Below are 17,546 nucleotides of genomic sequence, written 5' to 3'. Positions count from 1 at the left end.
CTTAAATAAAATAGTAAACATACAAGACAACTTGGTCTTTTAGTAGTAAGTAAACAAACAAAGGCTCCTAATTTAGCTGCTGACATATGCAGTAACATATTGTGTCATTTATCATTCTATTATTTTGTCAACATTATTAAGGACAAGTTGTAGAAAATGAATTATTAATCTACTTGTTCATTTACTGTTAATATCTGCTTACTTTCTCTTTTAACATGTTCTATGTACACTTCTGTTCAAATGTAATAATCACTTATTCTTCTGTTGTTTGATACTTTATATTAGTTTTGGATGATACCACAAATTTGGGTATTTATCCGATACCAAGTCGTTACAGGATCATACATTGGTCATATTCAAAGTCCTCATGTGTCCAGGGACATATTTCCTGAGTTTATACACATAATATACATTTTAAAAAAAGGAAAGAAGATGTTGTGATGCCAAAAAATATTGACACAATCATAGTATCAGTGTCATCATTGGTATCATTACAGTGGATGTCAGGTGTAGATCCACCAATGGCGTTTGTTTACATTGTGACGCCGGTGAGCTACGGTGTGTAGTGAAGCATGTTTAGCTATTCCTCGTCCTGCAGGGATGATACTTGTAAGAAACGTACTTTATTTGTCGCCATGGAGACGGGGATTAGTGATTTAGAAGTAGCTGGACTTTAGCTGCTAGCTAACTAGCCATGTCTTAAAGCACCTCTTCCTGAGGGCGTTTCAGTGTTATAACTTTATCGTCAGTTATAAGCCAAAATGCGTCCGTTCTCCCTTTTCTGTCTACACACTGTCTGTTTGTAAGTACTCAGTGATTGTGCGCTGCCGAACATGCTCTTCTGCTCGTAAAACCAACAATGACACGACGTGACGACGACGGGGGTACGGGGGGGTGGCAAACCGGTACTTTTCAGAGGCGGTATGATACAGAATATGATTCATTAGTATCACGGTACTATACTAATACCAGTACACCGTACAACCCTAACTCATGTACACACAATTATTCATACATTCATACATGTGCATATGTGGGCATGTGCGTGTGTGCATGCAATTATGGGGGATCTGGGTCACCGGGGTATTGTTTTTAATTTTGGAAAGCACTTTGCGTTGCATTTCTTTAATCTATGTAAAGCGCTTCATGAATAAAGTTTGATTTAACTAACTTTTCTGGTCACTCAAATATGTCTGCTTAAAGGCCTACTGAAACCCACTACTACCGACCACGCAGTCTGATAGTTTATATATCAATGATGAAATCTTAACATTGCAACACATGCCAATACGGCCGGGTTAACTTATAAGGTGCAATTTTAAATTTCCCGCTAAACTTCCGGTTGAAACCGTCTATGTATGATGACGTATGCGCGTGACATCAATGGTTGAAACGGAAGTATTCGGACACCATTGTATCCAATACAAAAAGCTCGGTTTTCATCTCAAAATTCCACAGTATTCTGGACATCTGTGTTGGTGAATCTTTTGCAATTTGTTTAATGAACAATGAAGACTGCAAAGAAGAAAGCTGTATGTGGGATCGGTGTATTAGCGGCTGGCTGCAGCAACACAACCAGGAGGACTTTGACTTGGATAGAAAACGCGCTATCCGACGCTAGCCGCCGACCGCACGGATGATCGGGTGAAATCCTTCGTCGCTCCGTCGATCGCTGGAACGCAGGTGAGCACGGGTGTTGATGAGCAGATGAGGGCTGGCTGGCGTAGGTGGATAGCTAATGTTTTTAGCATAGCTCTGTGAGGTACGGTTGCTAAGTTAGCTTCAATGGCGTCGTTAGCAACAACATTGTTAACCTTCGCCAGGCTGGAAAGCATTAACTGTGTAGTTGCATGTCCCTGGTTTAATAGTATTGTTGATCTTCTGTCTATCCTTCCAGTCAGGGAATTATTTATTTTGTTTCTATCTTCAGTTAAGCACGATGCTATCACGTTAGCTCCGTAGCTAAAGTGCTTCGCCGATGTATTGTCGTGGAGATAAAAGTCACTGTGAATGTCCATTTTGCGTTCTCGACTCTCATTTTCAAGAGGATATAGTATCCGAGGTGGTTTAAAATACAAATCCATGATCCACAATAGAAAAAGGAGAAAGTGTGGAATGAGCCAGCTTGTACCTAAGTTACGGTCAGAGCGAAAAAAGATGCGTCCTGCACTGCACTCTAGTCCTTCACTCTCACGTTCCTCATCCACGAATCTTTCATCCTGGCTCAAATTAATGGGGTAATCGTCGCTTTCTCGGTCCGAATCGCTCTCGCTGCTGGTGTAAACAATGGGGAAATGTGAGGAGCCTTTCAACCTGTGATGTCACGCTACTTCCGGTACAGGCAAGGCTTTTTTATCAGCGACCAAAAGTTGCGAACTTTATCGTCGTTGTTCTATACTAAATCCTTTCAGCAAAAATATGGCAATATCGCGAAATGATCAAGTATGACACATAGAATGGATCTGCTATCCCCGTTTGAATTGAAAAAAATCATTTCAGTAGGCCTTTAAAAGATAAGCAGTGATTAAACATCAATATGGAATGCACTCCCAACAGGTGTAAAAGTAAGTGCATCTCTACCCTCCTTCAAAACCGCACTAAAACAACACCTCCAGGCAACTTCAACCCTTGACTAACACCCTCCCCCCACCACATCCTACCTCCCCGGATTGTAAATAACCAAATGTAAATAATCAAATGTATTTCTAATGTATATACTTGTTCTTATGCTATCTGAACTCATTATTACATTACTCCATAAAACTAGTTTAGTTGTTTGTGGCACTGGCTATTGTAATGTCTTTCAAACAATATTCTGTGTCTAAAAGTTAGTTTTTATTTTTTAAAAGGCATGAATTTTTTTTTTCCAAGATGGCTGCGCTTCAGAGCAGCGGCTTCGTGCGAGCGCTCCTGGAAGTGTAGACCGATTTGGCAAAAATACCCCTCAATTCAGTCAATTTCATGGCTGGCTCACAGCGTGTTCACTCCGTGATCACTTACGACCGACTTACGATTCTGGATGTGGAGAGATCGGGCCATTTTGGGCTGATAGATGCGTGTACGATGGACCTGCTCGCTAGCTTGGGAATTCTTCGCGAGCTACATCCAGCAGTGGCCTTTGAAGCAGCGGCGTCGACTACCAGCGGAGACCGTCAGCGAAAGAGACGTAAGCGATGCGCTCGGAAGCAGAAGCGGGGGTGTCGGGCGGGGCTAACAACAAAGCTAAATGCTTTGTTGTTAGCGGGGCTAACGAAAAAGCTAAATGCTAATCCACAAAGAAGCGCTAATAAGGAGTCTGTTAAGCTAGAACTAGCCAGCGCCAGGCTGGATAATCCCTGCACACATAGCAATTCTTCTAGAATAATATACAACTCACATAATGTTTTTTCTGCGTCAGAGGTGGACATGCATTTTACTGAGGTGGCAAACAATCTAAAAATTCCTGTCATATCAATTCCTAGATATGGTCGAAATTATTTAAAGTGCACTATGCATAATAAACGTAACATTATTAATAGTGCTACTACGGATACTTTCAACAAAAACTCCTCAAAACAGCCCACTACCTATAATATGGGCTTTTTAAACATAAGGTCATTGTCTTCCAAAACGTTATTAGTTAATGAAGTCATCAGAGACAACAATCTTGATGTCGTTGGTCTAGCCGAGACCTGGCTCAAACCAGACGAATTTTTTGCGAATTTTTTGCGCTGGGTGAGGCGTCTCCTCCTGGCTATGCGGGAACGCATATTGCCCGCCCCATTAAAAGGGGTGGGGGTGTTGCACTAATATACAACAAAAACTTTAGCCTTACCTCGGACCTAAATAATAAATATAACTCGTTTGAGGTGCTTACTGTGAGGTTTGTCACACCGCTGCCTCTCCACCTGGCTGTCATCTACCGCCCCCCTGGGCCCTATTCGGACTTTATCAATGAATTTTCAGAGTTCGTTGCTGATCTAGTGACGCACACCGACAATATAATCATAATGGGAGACTTTAACATCCATATGAATACCCCATCGGACCCTCCATGCGTGGCGCTCCAGACTATAATTGATAGCTGTGGTCTTACACAAATAATAAATGAACCCACGCATCGCAACGGTAATACGATAGATCTAGTGCTTGTCAGGGGTGTCACCACCTCTAAAGTTACGATACTCCCGTACACTAAAGTAATGTCCGATCATTACCTTATAAAATTCGAAGTTCTGACTCATTGTCAACAAACTAATAATAATAATAATAACTACTATAGCAGCCGCAACATTAATACTGCCACAACGACGACTCTTACTGACCTACTGCCTTCAGTAATGGCACCATTCCCAAATTATGTGGGCTCTATTGATAACCTCACTAACAACTTTAACGACGCCCTGCGCGACACCATTGATATTGTAGCACCGCTAAAGCTAAAAAGGGCCCCTAAAAGGCGTACCCCATGGTTTACAGAAGAAACTAAAGCCCAGAAATTATCATGTAGAAAGCTGGAACGCAAATGGCGCGCGACTAAACTTGAGGTTTTCCATCAAGCATGGAGTGATAGTTTAATAACTTATAAACGCATGCTTACCTCAGCTAAAGCTAAATATTACTCAAATCTCATCCACCTCAACAAAAATGATCCTAAATTTTTGTTTAGTACAGTAGCATCGCTAACCCAACAAGGGACTCCTCCCAGTAGCTCCACCCACTCAGCAGATGACTTTATGAATTTCTTTAATAAGAAAATTGAAGTCATTAGAAAAGAGATTAAAGACAATGCATCTCAGCTACAACTGGGTTCTATTAACACAAATACGACGGTATATACGACGGACATTGCCCTCCAAAATAGTTTCTCTCTCTTTGATGAAATAACATTGGAGGAATTGTTAAAATGTGTAAATGGGACAAAACAAACAACATGTTTACTTGACCCAATTCCTGGGAAACTTATCAAGGAGCTTTTTGTTTTATTAGGTCCATCAGTGTTAAATATTATAAACCTATCACTTTCCTCTGGTACTGTTCCTCTAGCATTCAAAAAAGCGGTTATTCATCCTCTACTCAAAAGACCTAACCTCGATCCTGACCTCATGGTGAACTACCGGCCGGTGTCCCACCTACCGTTTATCTCGAAAATTCTCGAAAAAATTGTCGCACAGCAGCTAAATGAACACTTAGCGTCTAACAATCTCTGTGAACCTTTTCAATCCGGTTTCAGGGCAAATCACTCTACGGAGACAGCCCTCGCAAAAATGACTAATGATCTATTGCTAACGATGGATTCTGATGCGTCATCTATGTTGCTGCTTCTTGATCTTAGCGCCGCTTTCGATACTGTTGATCATAATATTTTATTAGAGCGTATCAAAACGCGTATTGGGATGTCAGACTTAGCCTTGTCTTGGTTTAACTCTTATCTTACTGACAGGATGCAGTGTGTCTCCCATAACAATGTGACCTCGGACTATGTTAAGGTAACGTGCGGAGTTCCCCAGGGTTCAGTTCTTGGCCCTGCACTCTTTAGTATTTACATGCTGCCGCTAGGTGACATTATACGCAAATACGGTGTTAGCTTTCACTGTTACGCTGATGACACCCAACTCTACATGCCCCTAAAGCTGACCAACACGCCGGATTGTAGTCAGCTGGAGGCGTGTCTTAATGAAATTAAACAATGGATGTCCGCTAACTTTTTGCAACTCAACGCTAAGAAAACGGAAATGCTGATTATCGGTCCTGCTCAACACCAACATCTCTTTAATAATACCACCTTAACATTTGACAACCAAACAATTAAACAAGGCGACTCGGTAAAGAATCTGGGTATTATCTTCGACCCAACTCTCTCGTTTGAGTCACACATTAAGAGTGTTACTAAAACGGCCTTCTTTCATCTCCGTAATATCGCTAAAATTCGTTCCATTTTGTCCACAAGCGATGCTGAGATCATTATCCATGCGTTCGTTACATCTCGTCTCGATTACTGTAACGTTTTATTTTCGGGCCTCCCTATGTCTAGCATTAAAAGATTACAGATGGTACAAAATGCGGCTGCTAGACTTTTGACAAAAACAAGAAAGTTTGATCATATTACGCCTATACTGGCTCACTTGCACTGGCTTCCTGTGCACCTAAGATGCGACTTTAAGGTTTTACTACTTACGTATAAAATACTACACGGTCAAGCTCCTGCCTATCTTGCCGATTGTATTGTACCATATGTCCCGGCAAGAAATCTGCGTTCAAAGAACTCCGGCTTATTAGTGATTCCCAGAGCCCAAAAAAAGTCTGCGGGCTATAGAGCGTTTTCTATTCGGGCTCCAGTACTCTGGAATGCCCTCCCGGTAAAATTTAGAGATGCTACCTCAGTAGAAGCATTTAAGTCTCATCTTAAAACTCATTTGTATACTCTAGCCTTTAAATAGACTCCCTTTTTAGACCAGTTGATCTGCCGTTTCTTTTCTTTTCTTTTCTACTCTGCTCCGGGGTGGACCGCTAGCCTGTCCATCAGATGGGGACATCTCTACGCTGCTGACCCGTCTCCGCTCGGGATGGTTCCCGCTGGCCCCACCATGGACTGGACTTTCGCTGATGTGTTGGACTTTCACAATATTATGTCAGACCCACTCGACACCGAGGATGTCGTTGTGGCTTGTACAGCCCTTTGAGACACTTGTGATTTAGGGCTATATAAATAAACATTGATTGATTGATTGATTGATGTTACATGTTAAAATTATGGTGTTTTGGGAGGGCCAAGCACAGATAGAAGGGGTCATATTATGATGCAATTTACATATAAACCCTTCATTGTGAGCTACATAACATGTAAGGATGGTGCTTTGGTTAAAAATGTTGTTTTGCAGACCATCGTCAAGGCGCTTTCTGGCGGTCTTTTCAAAATGCGGCATTATTAGGAATAAGGCGAAATATTTGTATTAATATCAATGCCACGCCTCGAAGGTTTGAATTCAATTTTGGCACTTATTGGGATCCCATCCATCCCTCCATCCATTTTCTACCGCGTGTCCCTTTCGGGGTCGCGGGGGGTGCTGGAGCCTATCTCAGCTGCATTCGGGGATCCCAAACACACAATAACAGGTGCCAACCAGTAGAAAAAGTTGGTTTTGTATAGAAGATCCCATTTAAATTGGTTCCAATTAGAGATGTCCGATAATGGCTTTTTTGCCGATATTCCGATATTGTCCAACTCTTAATTACTGATTCCGATATCAACCGATAACGATATATACTGTACAGTCAGTTAAAGTTAAAGTACCAATGATTATCACACACACACTAGGTGTGGTGAAATTTGTCCTCTGCATTTGACCCATCCCCTTGTTCACCCCCTGGGAGGTGAGGGGAGCAGTGGGCAGCAGCGGTGCCGCGCCCGGGAATCATTTTTGGTGATTTAACCCCCAATTCCAACCCTTGATGCTGAGTGCCAAGCAGGGAGGTAAAGGGTCCCATTTTTATAGTCTTTGGTATGACTCGGCCGGGGTTTGAACTCACAACCTACCGATCTCAGGGTGGACACCGATATATACAGTTGTGGAATTAACACATTATTATGCCTAATTTTGTTGTGATGCCCTGCTGGATGCACTAAACAATGTAACAAGGTTTTCCAAAATAAATCAACTCAAGTTATGGAAAAAAAAATGCCAACATGGCACTGCCATATTTATTATTGAAGTCACAAAGTGCATTATTTTTTTTAACATGCCTCAAAACAGCAGCTTGGAATTTGGGACATGCTCTCCCTGAGAGAGCATGAGGAGGTTGAGGTGGGCGGGGTTAGGGTGGGCGGTGTTTCGGGGGAGGGAGTAGCAGGGGGGTGTATATTGTAGCGTCCCGGAAGAGTTAGTGCTGCAAGGGGTTCTGGGTATTTGTTCTGTTGTGTTTACCGTATTTCCTTGAATTGCCGCCGGGAATATAGTATTCGCCTGCCTAGAATTACAGCTGGGTCAAACTCGTTTCGCAAAATAATTAGCGCATGCTTGGCACTTCCGCCGGGTCAAATATGAGTCATTAAATGACTCCCGCCTCCTGGTGGTAGAGGGCGCTAGTGATCCTTCTTGCGACTACCAGTACTGCAGAAGACCGGTGCTGCAGAAGAAGACAACAAGCGTGAGCAGCGATCGTTTGCTTGCACTTTTACCATGGAGGATTACATATCTAAAATAAAACAGTTTTCTAAACTGGACTTTCAATCGAAGCAGGAGGTAATAATTAAAGGAATATCTCCAGAGACTTTTAAAACTAAAGAAAGATAAGGAAGACTGCCTTTGATCAGAAGCAACTGCACATGGACATCATTAATAAGTAAAGGTAAGACCATAATAACGTTTTTTTTAATTAAATGTGCTTTTCATGATAAGGTAAGCGCCGGAGTGAGAAGAGGTTTTAAAATAATTAGCGCATGCTTGCCCATCCCGCATGCTTTTGGTAAGCGCAGGAGTGAGAAGAGGTTTTAAATTAATTAGCGCCCCGGCGGCTATTCAAGGAAATACGGTATGTTGTGTTACGGTGCAGATGTTCTCCCAAAATGTGTTTGTCATTCTTGTTTGGTGTGGGTTCACAGTGTGGCGCGTATTTGTAACAGTGTTAAAGTTGTTTATACGTCCAACGTCAGTGTGACCTGTATGGCTGATGACCAAGTATGCCTTGCATCTACTTGTGTGTGTGAATTGTGTGGATTATTTGAAAGTGATTCAAATGTCACACATTTTGGTCATTATTTGCAGTGCAGCCCAGAAAAACTCCAATACAATGTTAATAATGTTAATCATTGATCCTAAATTGACAGAGTGAGTGCAAAGGTATGAGACACTCCTTTTACTTTTATCTAAACAACTTCTCCTCAGTGGCGACTCACAGCACACAACTGGTGTGGCAGAGGACTGAGGGTAAAGCCCACCAATGGGGTCAAATCCAGGTGGTCCTCCGACATCCCGGGTGCAGGGGTGAATCGAAAGCGCTGCAGGAGTTGTGTGAAGAAGAGGAAGAGCTCCATCCGGGCCAAACCTTCCCCAAGACAAGCCCTGCGGCCTGCAAAGACAATATTTGTGAATCTAAAAAGAAAAATAACTAAAAAAAGAAAGAAAGAAAGAGAGGATTTACCTGCAGAGAAGGGCAAGAAAGCATCCCTCCTGATGAATTTACCCTCCTCGTCCAGGAAGTGGGAAGGGTTGAAGGTGTTTGGTGTCTCCCACTCACTCTCATCATAGAGGACAGATGTCAGCAGAGGGAGCACAGTGGTCCCCTTGGTGCACCAAGTGACAAATCATTATTTTTTTGGACTTGATTGGGATCCTTTATTTATGGAACAGCAGCTGACCTTTTCAATGAAGTATCCCTGGAAGGTGACGTCTCTGCTGGTGCTGCGAGTGACGGACGTGGGGACAATGTTGGCGAACCTCTGCGTCTCGTGGATGACAGCAACGATGTAAGGCAGGTTCCTCCTGTCCTCCATTGTGATCTGACGGTCTCCCACCACCCTACTAAGCTCCTCCTGGACCCGATCTGCAGGAAATAGACCACTGATAGTAATGCCACTCTACCACTACTCTCTCATGCAATATTATTATGATTTGCACCTTGTATTTGAGGGTACTTGGCCATTAAAAGTAGACTCCAGCGAAGAGTGTTTGATGTTGTGTCAGTTCCAGCGGCAAACAAATTCATCACGCTGTAGACCAGGTTTTCATCATGGTAGTGCACTCTCTGAACATCAGACTCCTAACAAAAGGCAACTGCTATTTTTTATATGCATTGTTGCGCTAAAGAGAGGTGAAAATGTGAACACAAAGAGATTTTACCTCCAGACTCAGCTTACGTGTGCAGAAAGCATCCACAAAGCACCGACATATGTCAGGATTGAAAGTCTCTTTGAGTTTGTTTATTAATTGCGATAAATGATGCTTGTTATTCTCCATATTCTTCATTATATCCCTCCAGTTTTTAAGCCAAGGACCCAGCATTGGAAACGCATCGTAGATCTGTCATGGAACAAAATGGACATTATTCCCTTTGATGCATTTTCTGTTTATTTGGACAATATTATCTTTCATGGGCAATTGAAATATCAATATTGTATCAATTACAATGATATTGCGGAATTAGTGAACATAAATACTGAATACCACTGGACACATGGGCTTCCAAAATGAAAGTGCTGCTTTTTGTCATATCCAAACAGTGTAAATAAAAAAGTAATTTTCCACACTTATGCAATGTATTAAATTGTCAAAAAAATAAAGACCCAATTATCAAATAATGTGATTTAAATAAAAGTTTTTTGTTAACAAAACTGAAGTTGGCAGGTTCAAAATGGTTGTTTTCTGTATTTTTCTAAAGTTGCAACCTCCAAATATGAAAACTGTTACAGGGGACTGTTATCGCAAATCGAATCTGAAACAATAGAATAACACAAAATCTATTAATCTACTTATTCTATGGTTGTCAGCTTCTTCCTTGATCCCTACTGCTTTTATGTAATGTAATGTTTTTTATGTAATCTTATGGTGGCTATTACTATCAATCAATGTTTTTTTGAATACTTATATGTAGTTACCATTTTCATGTTCTTTTGTCAATCTTCTACTTCTTGATTTCAGTACACTTTATATTATTGCAATGATACTATATTTTTTAATAAAATGTGCTTCATGGGCAACATAAAACATTTTGGACACATCTATTCGGTGTACCTCATAAAGTGTCTTGCGGGTGTATATGTCCATATGCGCTTCTCAATTGTTTTCTGTTACGCCCAACCCCAGTGGGGCCCGCCCCACTATTTGAGAAGGACTGATATAAGGAAATACAGTACACAAGTACATAACAGTATGATAGAGTACCATGATGGAAGCTGATCCAGACAGACGGATGGTTTCTTGGTCATTCTTCACCATATCTGGGAGGACTGCATCATTGAAGTCAAACCTCTTTCCAAACATGATGGCCGATATGATATTTGAAGCTGCATAGCTGATGATCGTTGTGTTGTCAAAGGCTTTGCCTGAGCAGAAAGACAGAGTGCTTTAGGAACTACAGCAAAGTCATGTGGATTTAATTAGCGGTGGTTGCTTTATAACAGCAAGGAAAGCTCAGTTTCTCCTAAAACGTCAAAATATTTACATTTCATTGATTACAAATGTGTTAGAATGCATTAAACTATTGTTGAGAATCAGTTACTTTCGCAATAGTTGATGCAACATTCTTTTTGTTTATTGTGGTAGTGGTCGTGCATTAAACAGTGTTGAAGCTGAGCGACCATTGACAAGAGTGCATTGTTCCACTGCTGGGTAAATGCTCGGTTTTGTCCCGCCCATCAGACGCTCAGCGTCTCTGGAAGTGTTTGAAAAGTGGGCTTAGCCTCGGCTGGCCTGGACACTGAGCTTCCGCATAATGCTTGGATGATCTGTCTGTTGCTAAATCCCTTTTTGATTGATAGCAAAATGAGCAAATTAGCTATCTTGACATATAGATCATTGCCAGAGTTCTTTGATACATTTTCTGATGCACCTGAACACATCCTCAGTGATGTACCTGGGGTTATAAGGTGTTTCAGGTCTTTCAGACATCATACACCATCTCTCCCAGGTGACCCAACAGCAAAAAAAACAAAAAATGCGGTTTGTGTTCAAGTGGCACTTGGTTGTCCGTCCCATGGTTCTCCACTTTGGATCCAGAGCCATTTTGAGGTTTTCTTGATGGCTCTGCTTCTTGCTTTTCCTGTGATACCCAGGGCACTTAGGGCTCTGTGGAGTGAGTGCCCCACAAATCCTCCACTGAATCTGTTCACTGATCTCAGCCAGCTGTCCAGTATCTTACAGGTTGACTGGACAGATGAAGAGTCTTTAAGGATGCTGTCAAAGACCTTGCCTAAACTCTTCACAGGCTTCTCTGACACTGGTTGTATCATTGACCCTTCAATGTTGAACCGGAACCTATTTGTGACCTTGCTCTTTTTCACCACGATCTGGACTTTGTGGGTTTTAATCACATCGAAGCCCACAGTATGAGTCTTTCCAGCCTATGGATACTGTATACTGGCACTGACTATGTGGTGTCAGTCACTTAATCCATAAAAGCCCTGATCGAGGGCTGGCGGGTTTCTGATTGGGTCCTTGGGCCTCTGCACTCTGGCTCCCCAGACTTCACAATCATGTTCATTGCCAGGGCGAACAAGGTTAAAGAGATGGTGCAGACTGTGATTATCCCCACTTCCAACCTATGTCACTCTGATGTTGCTTCCCCTGCCACGACTCTCGTCCTGAATTGGTTGTAATCCAGGATTAGATCTGTGACATGGTGTGGCACATGATGTTTAGTCATGGTGGTCTGGACCAGTTTGTGTGGGATAGATCCATATGTATTAGCTCGGTCTAACTGCAGCTCTCCCTTATTCTCCCAGGCGTACCTGTTTAGCTGGGTCAACACTCCAGTGTGTTTTAGACACCCCGGTTATCCTGAGATCTCTCCCTTTTTCACCGACGTGTTATGTAGTTGTTGCTGCAGAGGAGGTCCACCAGCCGCCTTGCTATTATGCTGAAGAAGATCTTTCCTTCCACGCTCAGTTTGGAGATTATCCTGAATTGGTCAATCTTCTTGGAATCTTTCTCTCAGACACCTTCAGCAAATCTCCACTGCTGCGCCATATTTCCTCTCCTCCATATGACTCTGAGGATCTTCCAAAGTCGCTTGAGTAGCAATGGACAGTTTTTGTAGACTTTTTACAGTATACCACTTGGTCCAGAGGATGAGTTAGCTCTCGCCTTCTTCACAACCTACTGTACTTATTTCAGAAGTAGCTCCCTGGTGTCAAAATCCTTAGTAGGAGGTGGTCGGTCTACAAGGATATCGCACTGACCCAGATCGTCCTGTCTGCTAGGGTCAATGTAGGTGTTGTGGAGATGCAGGTCAATTTCCTCCTTGGAACAGTCCAGGTACCTATCCCGTTTCTGCCCCAGCAACTGTTTGGTGAAGCCAAAGTGGTTGGCTATGAATGAAGAACGCTTCCTGGATCTCTCTTTCCGGCGCCTTCGGTGGTATTCAGCTCTGCGCAGGGTCATCAGCCTTTTCTTCAAGATAGCTCGTAGCTCTGCCATACTGTCCTCTTACAGGCCTGTGGCCACTTGATTCGAACCTTTGCCAGGGTAAGACTTGGAGGAACTCGAAGGAGGCTCTGGGAACTGTGGGGTGCTTCCCGGCCCAGCTCCTCCTGCGTCTCATCAGATATGGTATCTGTGCACTGTGATACGTTCTCCTCCTCAAACACTAACCTGGCCTGATGACTCTTGAGGCCTCATCTTACCGCATCTGCATACTGCAGTCGTTGTCGTTTGTCCGTCGTCATTGGTCTGTAGCCTTTAGTCTGTCAGATTGGGGTGCTCATCATCCTCCTTCTCTGGCTTCTTTGGGGCATTTTACCATGAGTCATGTTGTAGCTTAATGGTGGGTTTCCTCCTGTCGGAGGAAGCGGTTTGGGCTGCCGACCCTCCCTGCCCCGGTTGCTGTCTTTCCAGGCTGCCAACCATCTCTCAAGTTTTCTCCGGTCTTTCCCAATCGTCAGCTAGCCTCTTCCTGGTTGTCACTGGTTTCGCCAAAAATATTAGTTCTTCGATACATCTTCTGATGCACCTGAACACATCCTCAGTGATGTTTCTGGGGTCATAAGGTGTTTCGGGTCTTTGAAACATCATAGGTGACCAACCGCAAAAAAAAAAAAGGGGGTTTGTTTTCAGGTGGCACTTGCTTTCCTCATCATGGTTCTCCTCTTTAGATCTAGAGCCATCTCGAGGCTTTCTCAGTTGCTTCGGTGATGTTCTTGATGGCTCCGTTCTTTGCTGTTCCTGTGATGCACAGGGCACTTAGGGCTTTGTGGAGTGAGTGGCCCACAAATCCTCTGCTGCCAATCTCGATGGGCACACATCTTGCCTTTCAGCCTTGTTCACTACAGTTGATAAATTGTTAAAAGATAATAAATCAACATTTATGCCGTTGTTCCGAGTTGATATGCACAATTTTACAATCCTCTAAATAATGTTTTATTTGTAAAATCCAGCATCTTTATATTTTTTATGTTATTGGAGACTGTACTCGCATTTAGAGAGTAGCTGAAAATGAGCGTCCCCTACTTAAAGGCCTACTGAAATGAAATGTTCTTATTTAAACGGGGATAGCAGGTCCATTCTATGTGTCATACTTGATCATTTCGCGATATTGCCATATTTTTGCTGAAAGGATTTAGTAGAGAACATTGACGATAAAGTTCGCAACTTTTGGTCGCTGATAAAAAAGCCTTGCCTGTACCGGAAGTAGCGTGACGTCACAGGTTGTGGAGCTCCTCACATCTGCACATTGTTTACACTCATGGCCACCAGCAGCGAGAGCGATTCGGACCGAGAAAGCGACGATTACCCCATTAATTTGAGCGAGGATGAAAGATTTGTGGATGAGGAAAGTGAAAGTGAAGGATTAGAGGGCAGTGGAAGCGATTCAGATAGGGAAGATGCTGTGCGAGGCGGGTGGGACCTGATATTCAGCTGGGAATGACTAAAACAGTAAATAAACACAAGACATATATATACTCTATTAGCCACAACACAACCAGGCTTATATTTAATATACCACAAATGAATCCTGCATTACAAACACCTCCCCCCTCCCGTCCATATAACCCACCAATACAACTCAAACACCCGCACAACACACTCAACCCCACAGCCCAAAGTACTGTTCACCTCCGTAAAGTTCATACAGCACATATATTTCCCCAAAGTTACGTACGTGACATGCACATAGCGGCACACACGTACGGGCAAGCGATCAAATGTTTGGAAGCCAAAGCTGTACTCACGGTAGCACGTCTGCTATCCAACTCAAAGTCCTCCTGGTTGTGTTGCTGCAGCCGGACGCTAATACACCGCTCCCACCTACAGCTTTCTTCTTTGCTGTCTTCATTGTTCATCAAACAAATTGCAAAAGATTCACCAACACAGATGTCCAGAATACTGTGGAATTTTGCGATGAAAACAGACGACTTAATAGCTGGCCACAATGGTGTCCCAATATGTCCGCACAATCCGTGACATCACGCGCAAACATCATCATACCGAGACGTTTTCAGCAGAATATCTCACGGGAAATTTAAAATTGCACTTTATAAGTTAACCCGGCCGTATTGGCATGTGTTGCAATGTTAAGATTTCATCATTGATATATAAACTATCAAACTGCGTGGTCAGTAGTAGTGGGTTTCTGTAGGCCTTTAAAAAGTCAACAGCCGCCAGCGAATTTATGTGAATAAAAAAGTTACCTTCATATTTTTCAAACTCTTCAATCAGATAGTGACATTCCTCAGTGATTTTCTCCTCACTGAGTCTCTTGCCCATCCCAAAATCTCGCAGAGTTGTTAAGGTAAAGCGCCTCATTTCCTTCCAGCCATCACCGTTGGAGAATGTTATCCCTGAAAGCAAGTGACAAGTGTGTTTTAATAGGGAAAAAACATATTTTAGTGTAATTGCATTTCAATAAAATTATTAGTAAATCAAATGTGTGAATCTCTATGTCACAGGTGTACTTTCCTGGGTGTAGGGATGGGGGTCACAAACACTACTACCCTACAGTTCTGCCAAGTAACACACAAATCTGTTTGTTTATAAAGGCTTGTCTTCATATTAAACTAACTTGTATAGTTTGAAGTTATTCATTTACTCCACACTTGCTCATAATCTCTTGGGGTCAGTGACGCACGGTTCACACCAGGGCCTTCATGCAACAAGCTTGCACAAAAACCTGGCGTATGCGTACCATCCATCCATCCATGTTCTAACACTTGTCCCTTTGGGGGTTGCGGGGGTGCTGGAGCCTGTCCCAGCTGCATTCGGGCGGTAGGCGGGGTACACCCTGGACAAGTCGCCACCTCATCGCATGGCCAACACAGATAGACAACATTCACACTCACATTCACACACAAGGGCCAATTTAGTGTTGCCAATCAACCTATCCCCAGGTGCATGTCTTTGTAGGTGGGAGGAAGCCGGAGTACCCAGAGGGAACCCACGCAGTCACACGTGCAACTAGCAACATGCAGGCACAGCATAAGTTGGGTAAAATCCGTTGTGAATTTTGCCAGCTAGAAAAAACTGTTTCTAGTATCTTTTTAATCTGTGAGTCAGCATGTTTTAATGACCCTGAGGAACAAAATAAGAGATACGAAAGATTTACCGTGCCCTTTGGAGAAATCGTGGAATAAAGGGCTGGTTTCTCTCTCCCCAAACTCCTCAGCATGGTTGATGAGAGCCTGTCTGACTGTCTTGCTTCCAGCCAGGACAACCACCTTCTTGAGTCCCAAGTAGACGGTAAACACAGGTCCGTACCTTTTAGAGAGCTAAACATCTAAGGGTTAGGTCGATACAAAAAAATGCACTTAAATGAGCCCTATTATGCAAAACCAATTGGTACCTGCTGTTGTGTATTTGGGATCTACATAAGTCCCGAACATCAAACCGTGGAGGCATTGTGGAGATATTTATAAAATAATCTTGCCTTCCTTCATACTTCCTCAAAACGAGCCGTTTGGAAGTTTCTCTGACCTGTGACGCTTGCTGCCCTGCAACTTCAGCGAAAATATCCATATATGGTAAAATTTCCCCCAAAGTGCTTTGTGTGAGTCCGCCATTGTAGTCCGCGCTGTAGTCAATAACATCCTTTTTCCTCTATCCTCTTGTTGTGGGGCAGACTTGCTCGTACATGCACATACATCCTCCGGCGTTGCCATTTTTAATACAAAAGTAGCGTCAAGTTCAAACTTAATCAGTCATGGAAGCGCTAAAACCTACAACACGGCTGACGGGGAGAAGACGCTGTCAAAGTGGAGGCACGTAAATAAGACCGCCCACAAAATCCTGAACAGACGGTTAAAAAGTGGCAAGAGGATGGTCTGTAAAACATAATCTATGGACAATTTTGACCAAAACACCACCATTATATGTTATGTAGACCACAAGGAAGGGTAATAATAGTGTAGAAAAAAATGATAATATGGCCCTTTTAAAGATCAGTATGAAAAGCAAGAATGACTCACGTCAAAAAGAGACTTATCAAGCCACTGAAGATCCAACTGATGCAGGTTACCAAGCAAGGGAAGGCGTCTGGGCCCAGGAGGATTCTTCTGTTTATCTTGGAAAGTCCAAATGGAGTACAAAAGGTGGACGGCCAGCAAGCCTGCAAGAAGCCCCAACCAGGAGGCCAAAGCAGGAGCCTGCAGGAGCTCTTCAAACATGCTGTGTCAGGGCACGCACCTTCACAAACACACTTGCTGCACACGCTCAGTGGCTCTCTATAAAAGCTGAGGAGGATCTGTTCCTCCAATCACACTCCAGTGGGCGTGTTTGGCCTTGTCAATGAATCCCCTTAACAAAATTAATTAATTTAGACAAAGCATGCTAAGTTCATAGAGGCATGTAAGTTGATCAACACCTTGTACTCACTCTGTACTACTTGACAAAAGTGCATTGTTGAGATTCTCTACATACGAC

At 43.0% G+C, this 17,546-nt stretch overlaps 1 protein-coding gene across 2 annotated transcripts; it reads right to left on the bottom strand.

Annotated features, from left to right (window-relative positions):
* Positions 1-7,698: 7,698 nt before the first annotated feature.
* Positions 7,699-17,303, bottom strand: LOC133642796 (cytochrome P450 2K1-like). 2 transcript variants are annotated; one of them, XM_062037185.1, is made up of 9 exons: positions 17,093-17,303; positions 16,234-16,396; positions 15,323-15,472; positions 10,860-11,020; positions 9,819-9,998; positions 9,597-9,738; positions 9,338-9,522; positions 9,121-9,262; positions 7,699-9,048 (listed from the first exon to the last, which is right to left on the bottom strand). In XM_062037185.1, the coding sequence occupies exons 1-9, from the start codon at positions 17,288-17,290 to the stop codon at positions 8,861-8,863; spliced, it is 1,509 nt and encodes a 502-aa protein (XP_061893169.1). In that variant the 5' UTR covers positions 17,291-17,303; the 3' UTR covers positions 7,699-8,860. The 2 variants fall into 2 exon arrangements, with proteins under 2 accessions (XP_061893169.1, XP_061893168.1); XM_062037184.1 differs by having other exon boundaries at positions 7,699-9,262.
* Between the last annotated feature and the right edge of the window lie 243 nt (positions 17,304-17,546).

The sequence above is a fragment of the Entelurus aequoreus genome, linkage group LG25 (genome assembly GCF_033978785.1).
Source record: "Entelurus aequoreus isolate RoL-2023_Sb linkage group LG25, RoL_Eaeq_v1.1, whole genome shotgun sequence".
In the NCBI taxonomy this organism is placed as follows: domain Eukaryota; kingdom Metazoa; phylum Chordata; class Actinopteri; order Syngnathiformes; family Syngnathidae; genus Entelurus; species Entelurus aequoreus.
This window is presented reverse-complemented; position numbering and strand designations above follow the sequence as displayed.

What these genes read in the sequence shown, in the direction of transcription:
- LOC133642796 (XM_062037184.1), bottom strand. Translation starts at nt 17,290, where the DNA reads ATGTTTGAAGAGCTCCTGCAGGCTCCTGCTTTGGCCTCCTGGTTGGGG. An exon ending in CTGGATCAGCTTCCATCATG is followed by an intron (nt 9,999 to 10,859) that starts GTACTCTATCAT and finishes GTTCCATGACAG; the next exon opens with ATCTACGATGCGTTTCCAAT. An exon ending in CACGTAAGCTGAGTCTGGAG is followed by an intron (nt 9,739 to 9,818) that starts GTAAAATCTCTT and finishes GCCTTTTGTTAG; the next exon opens with GAGTCTGATGTTCAGAGAGT.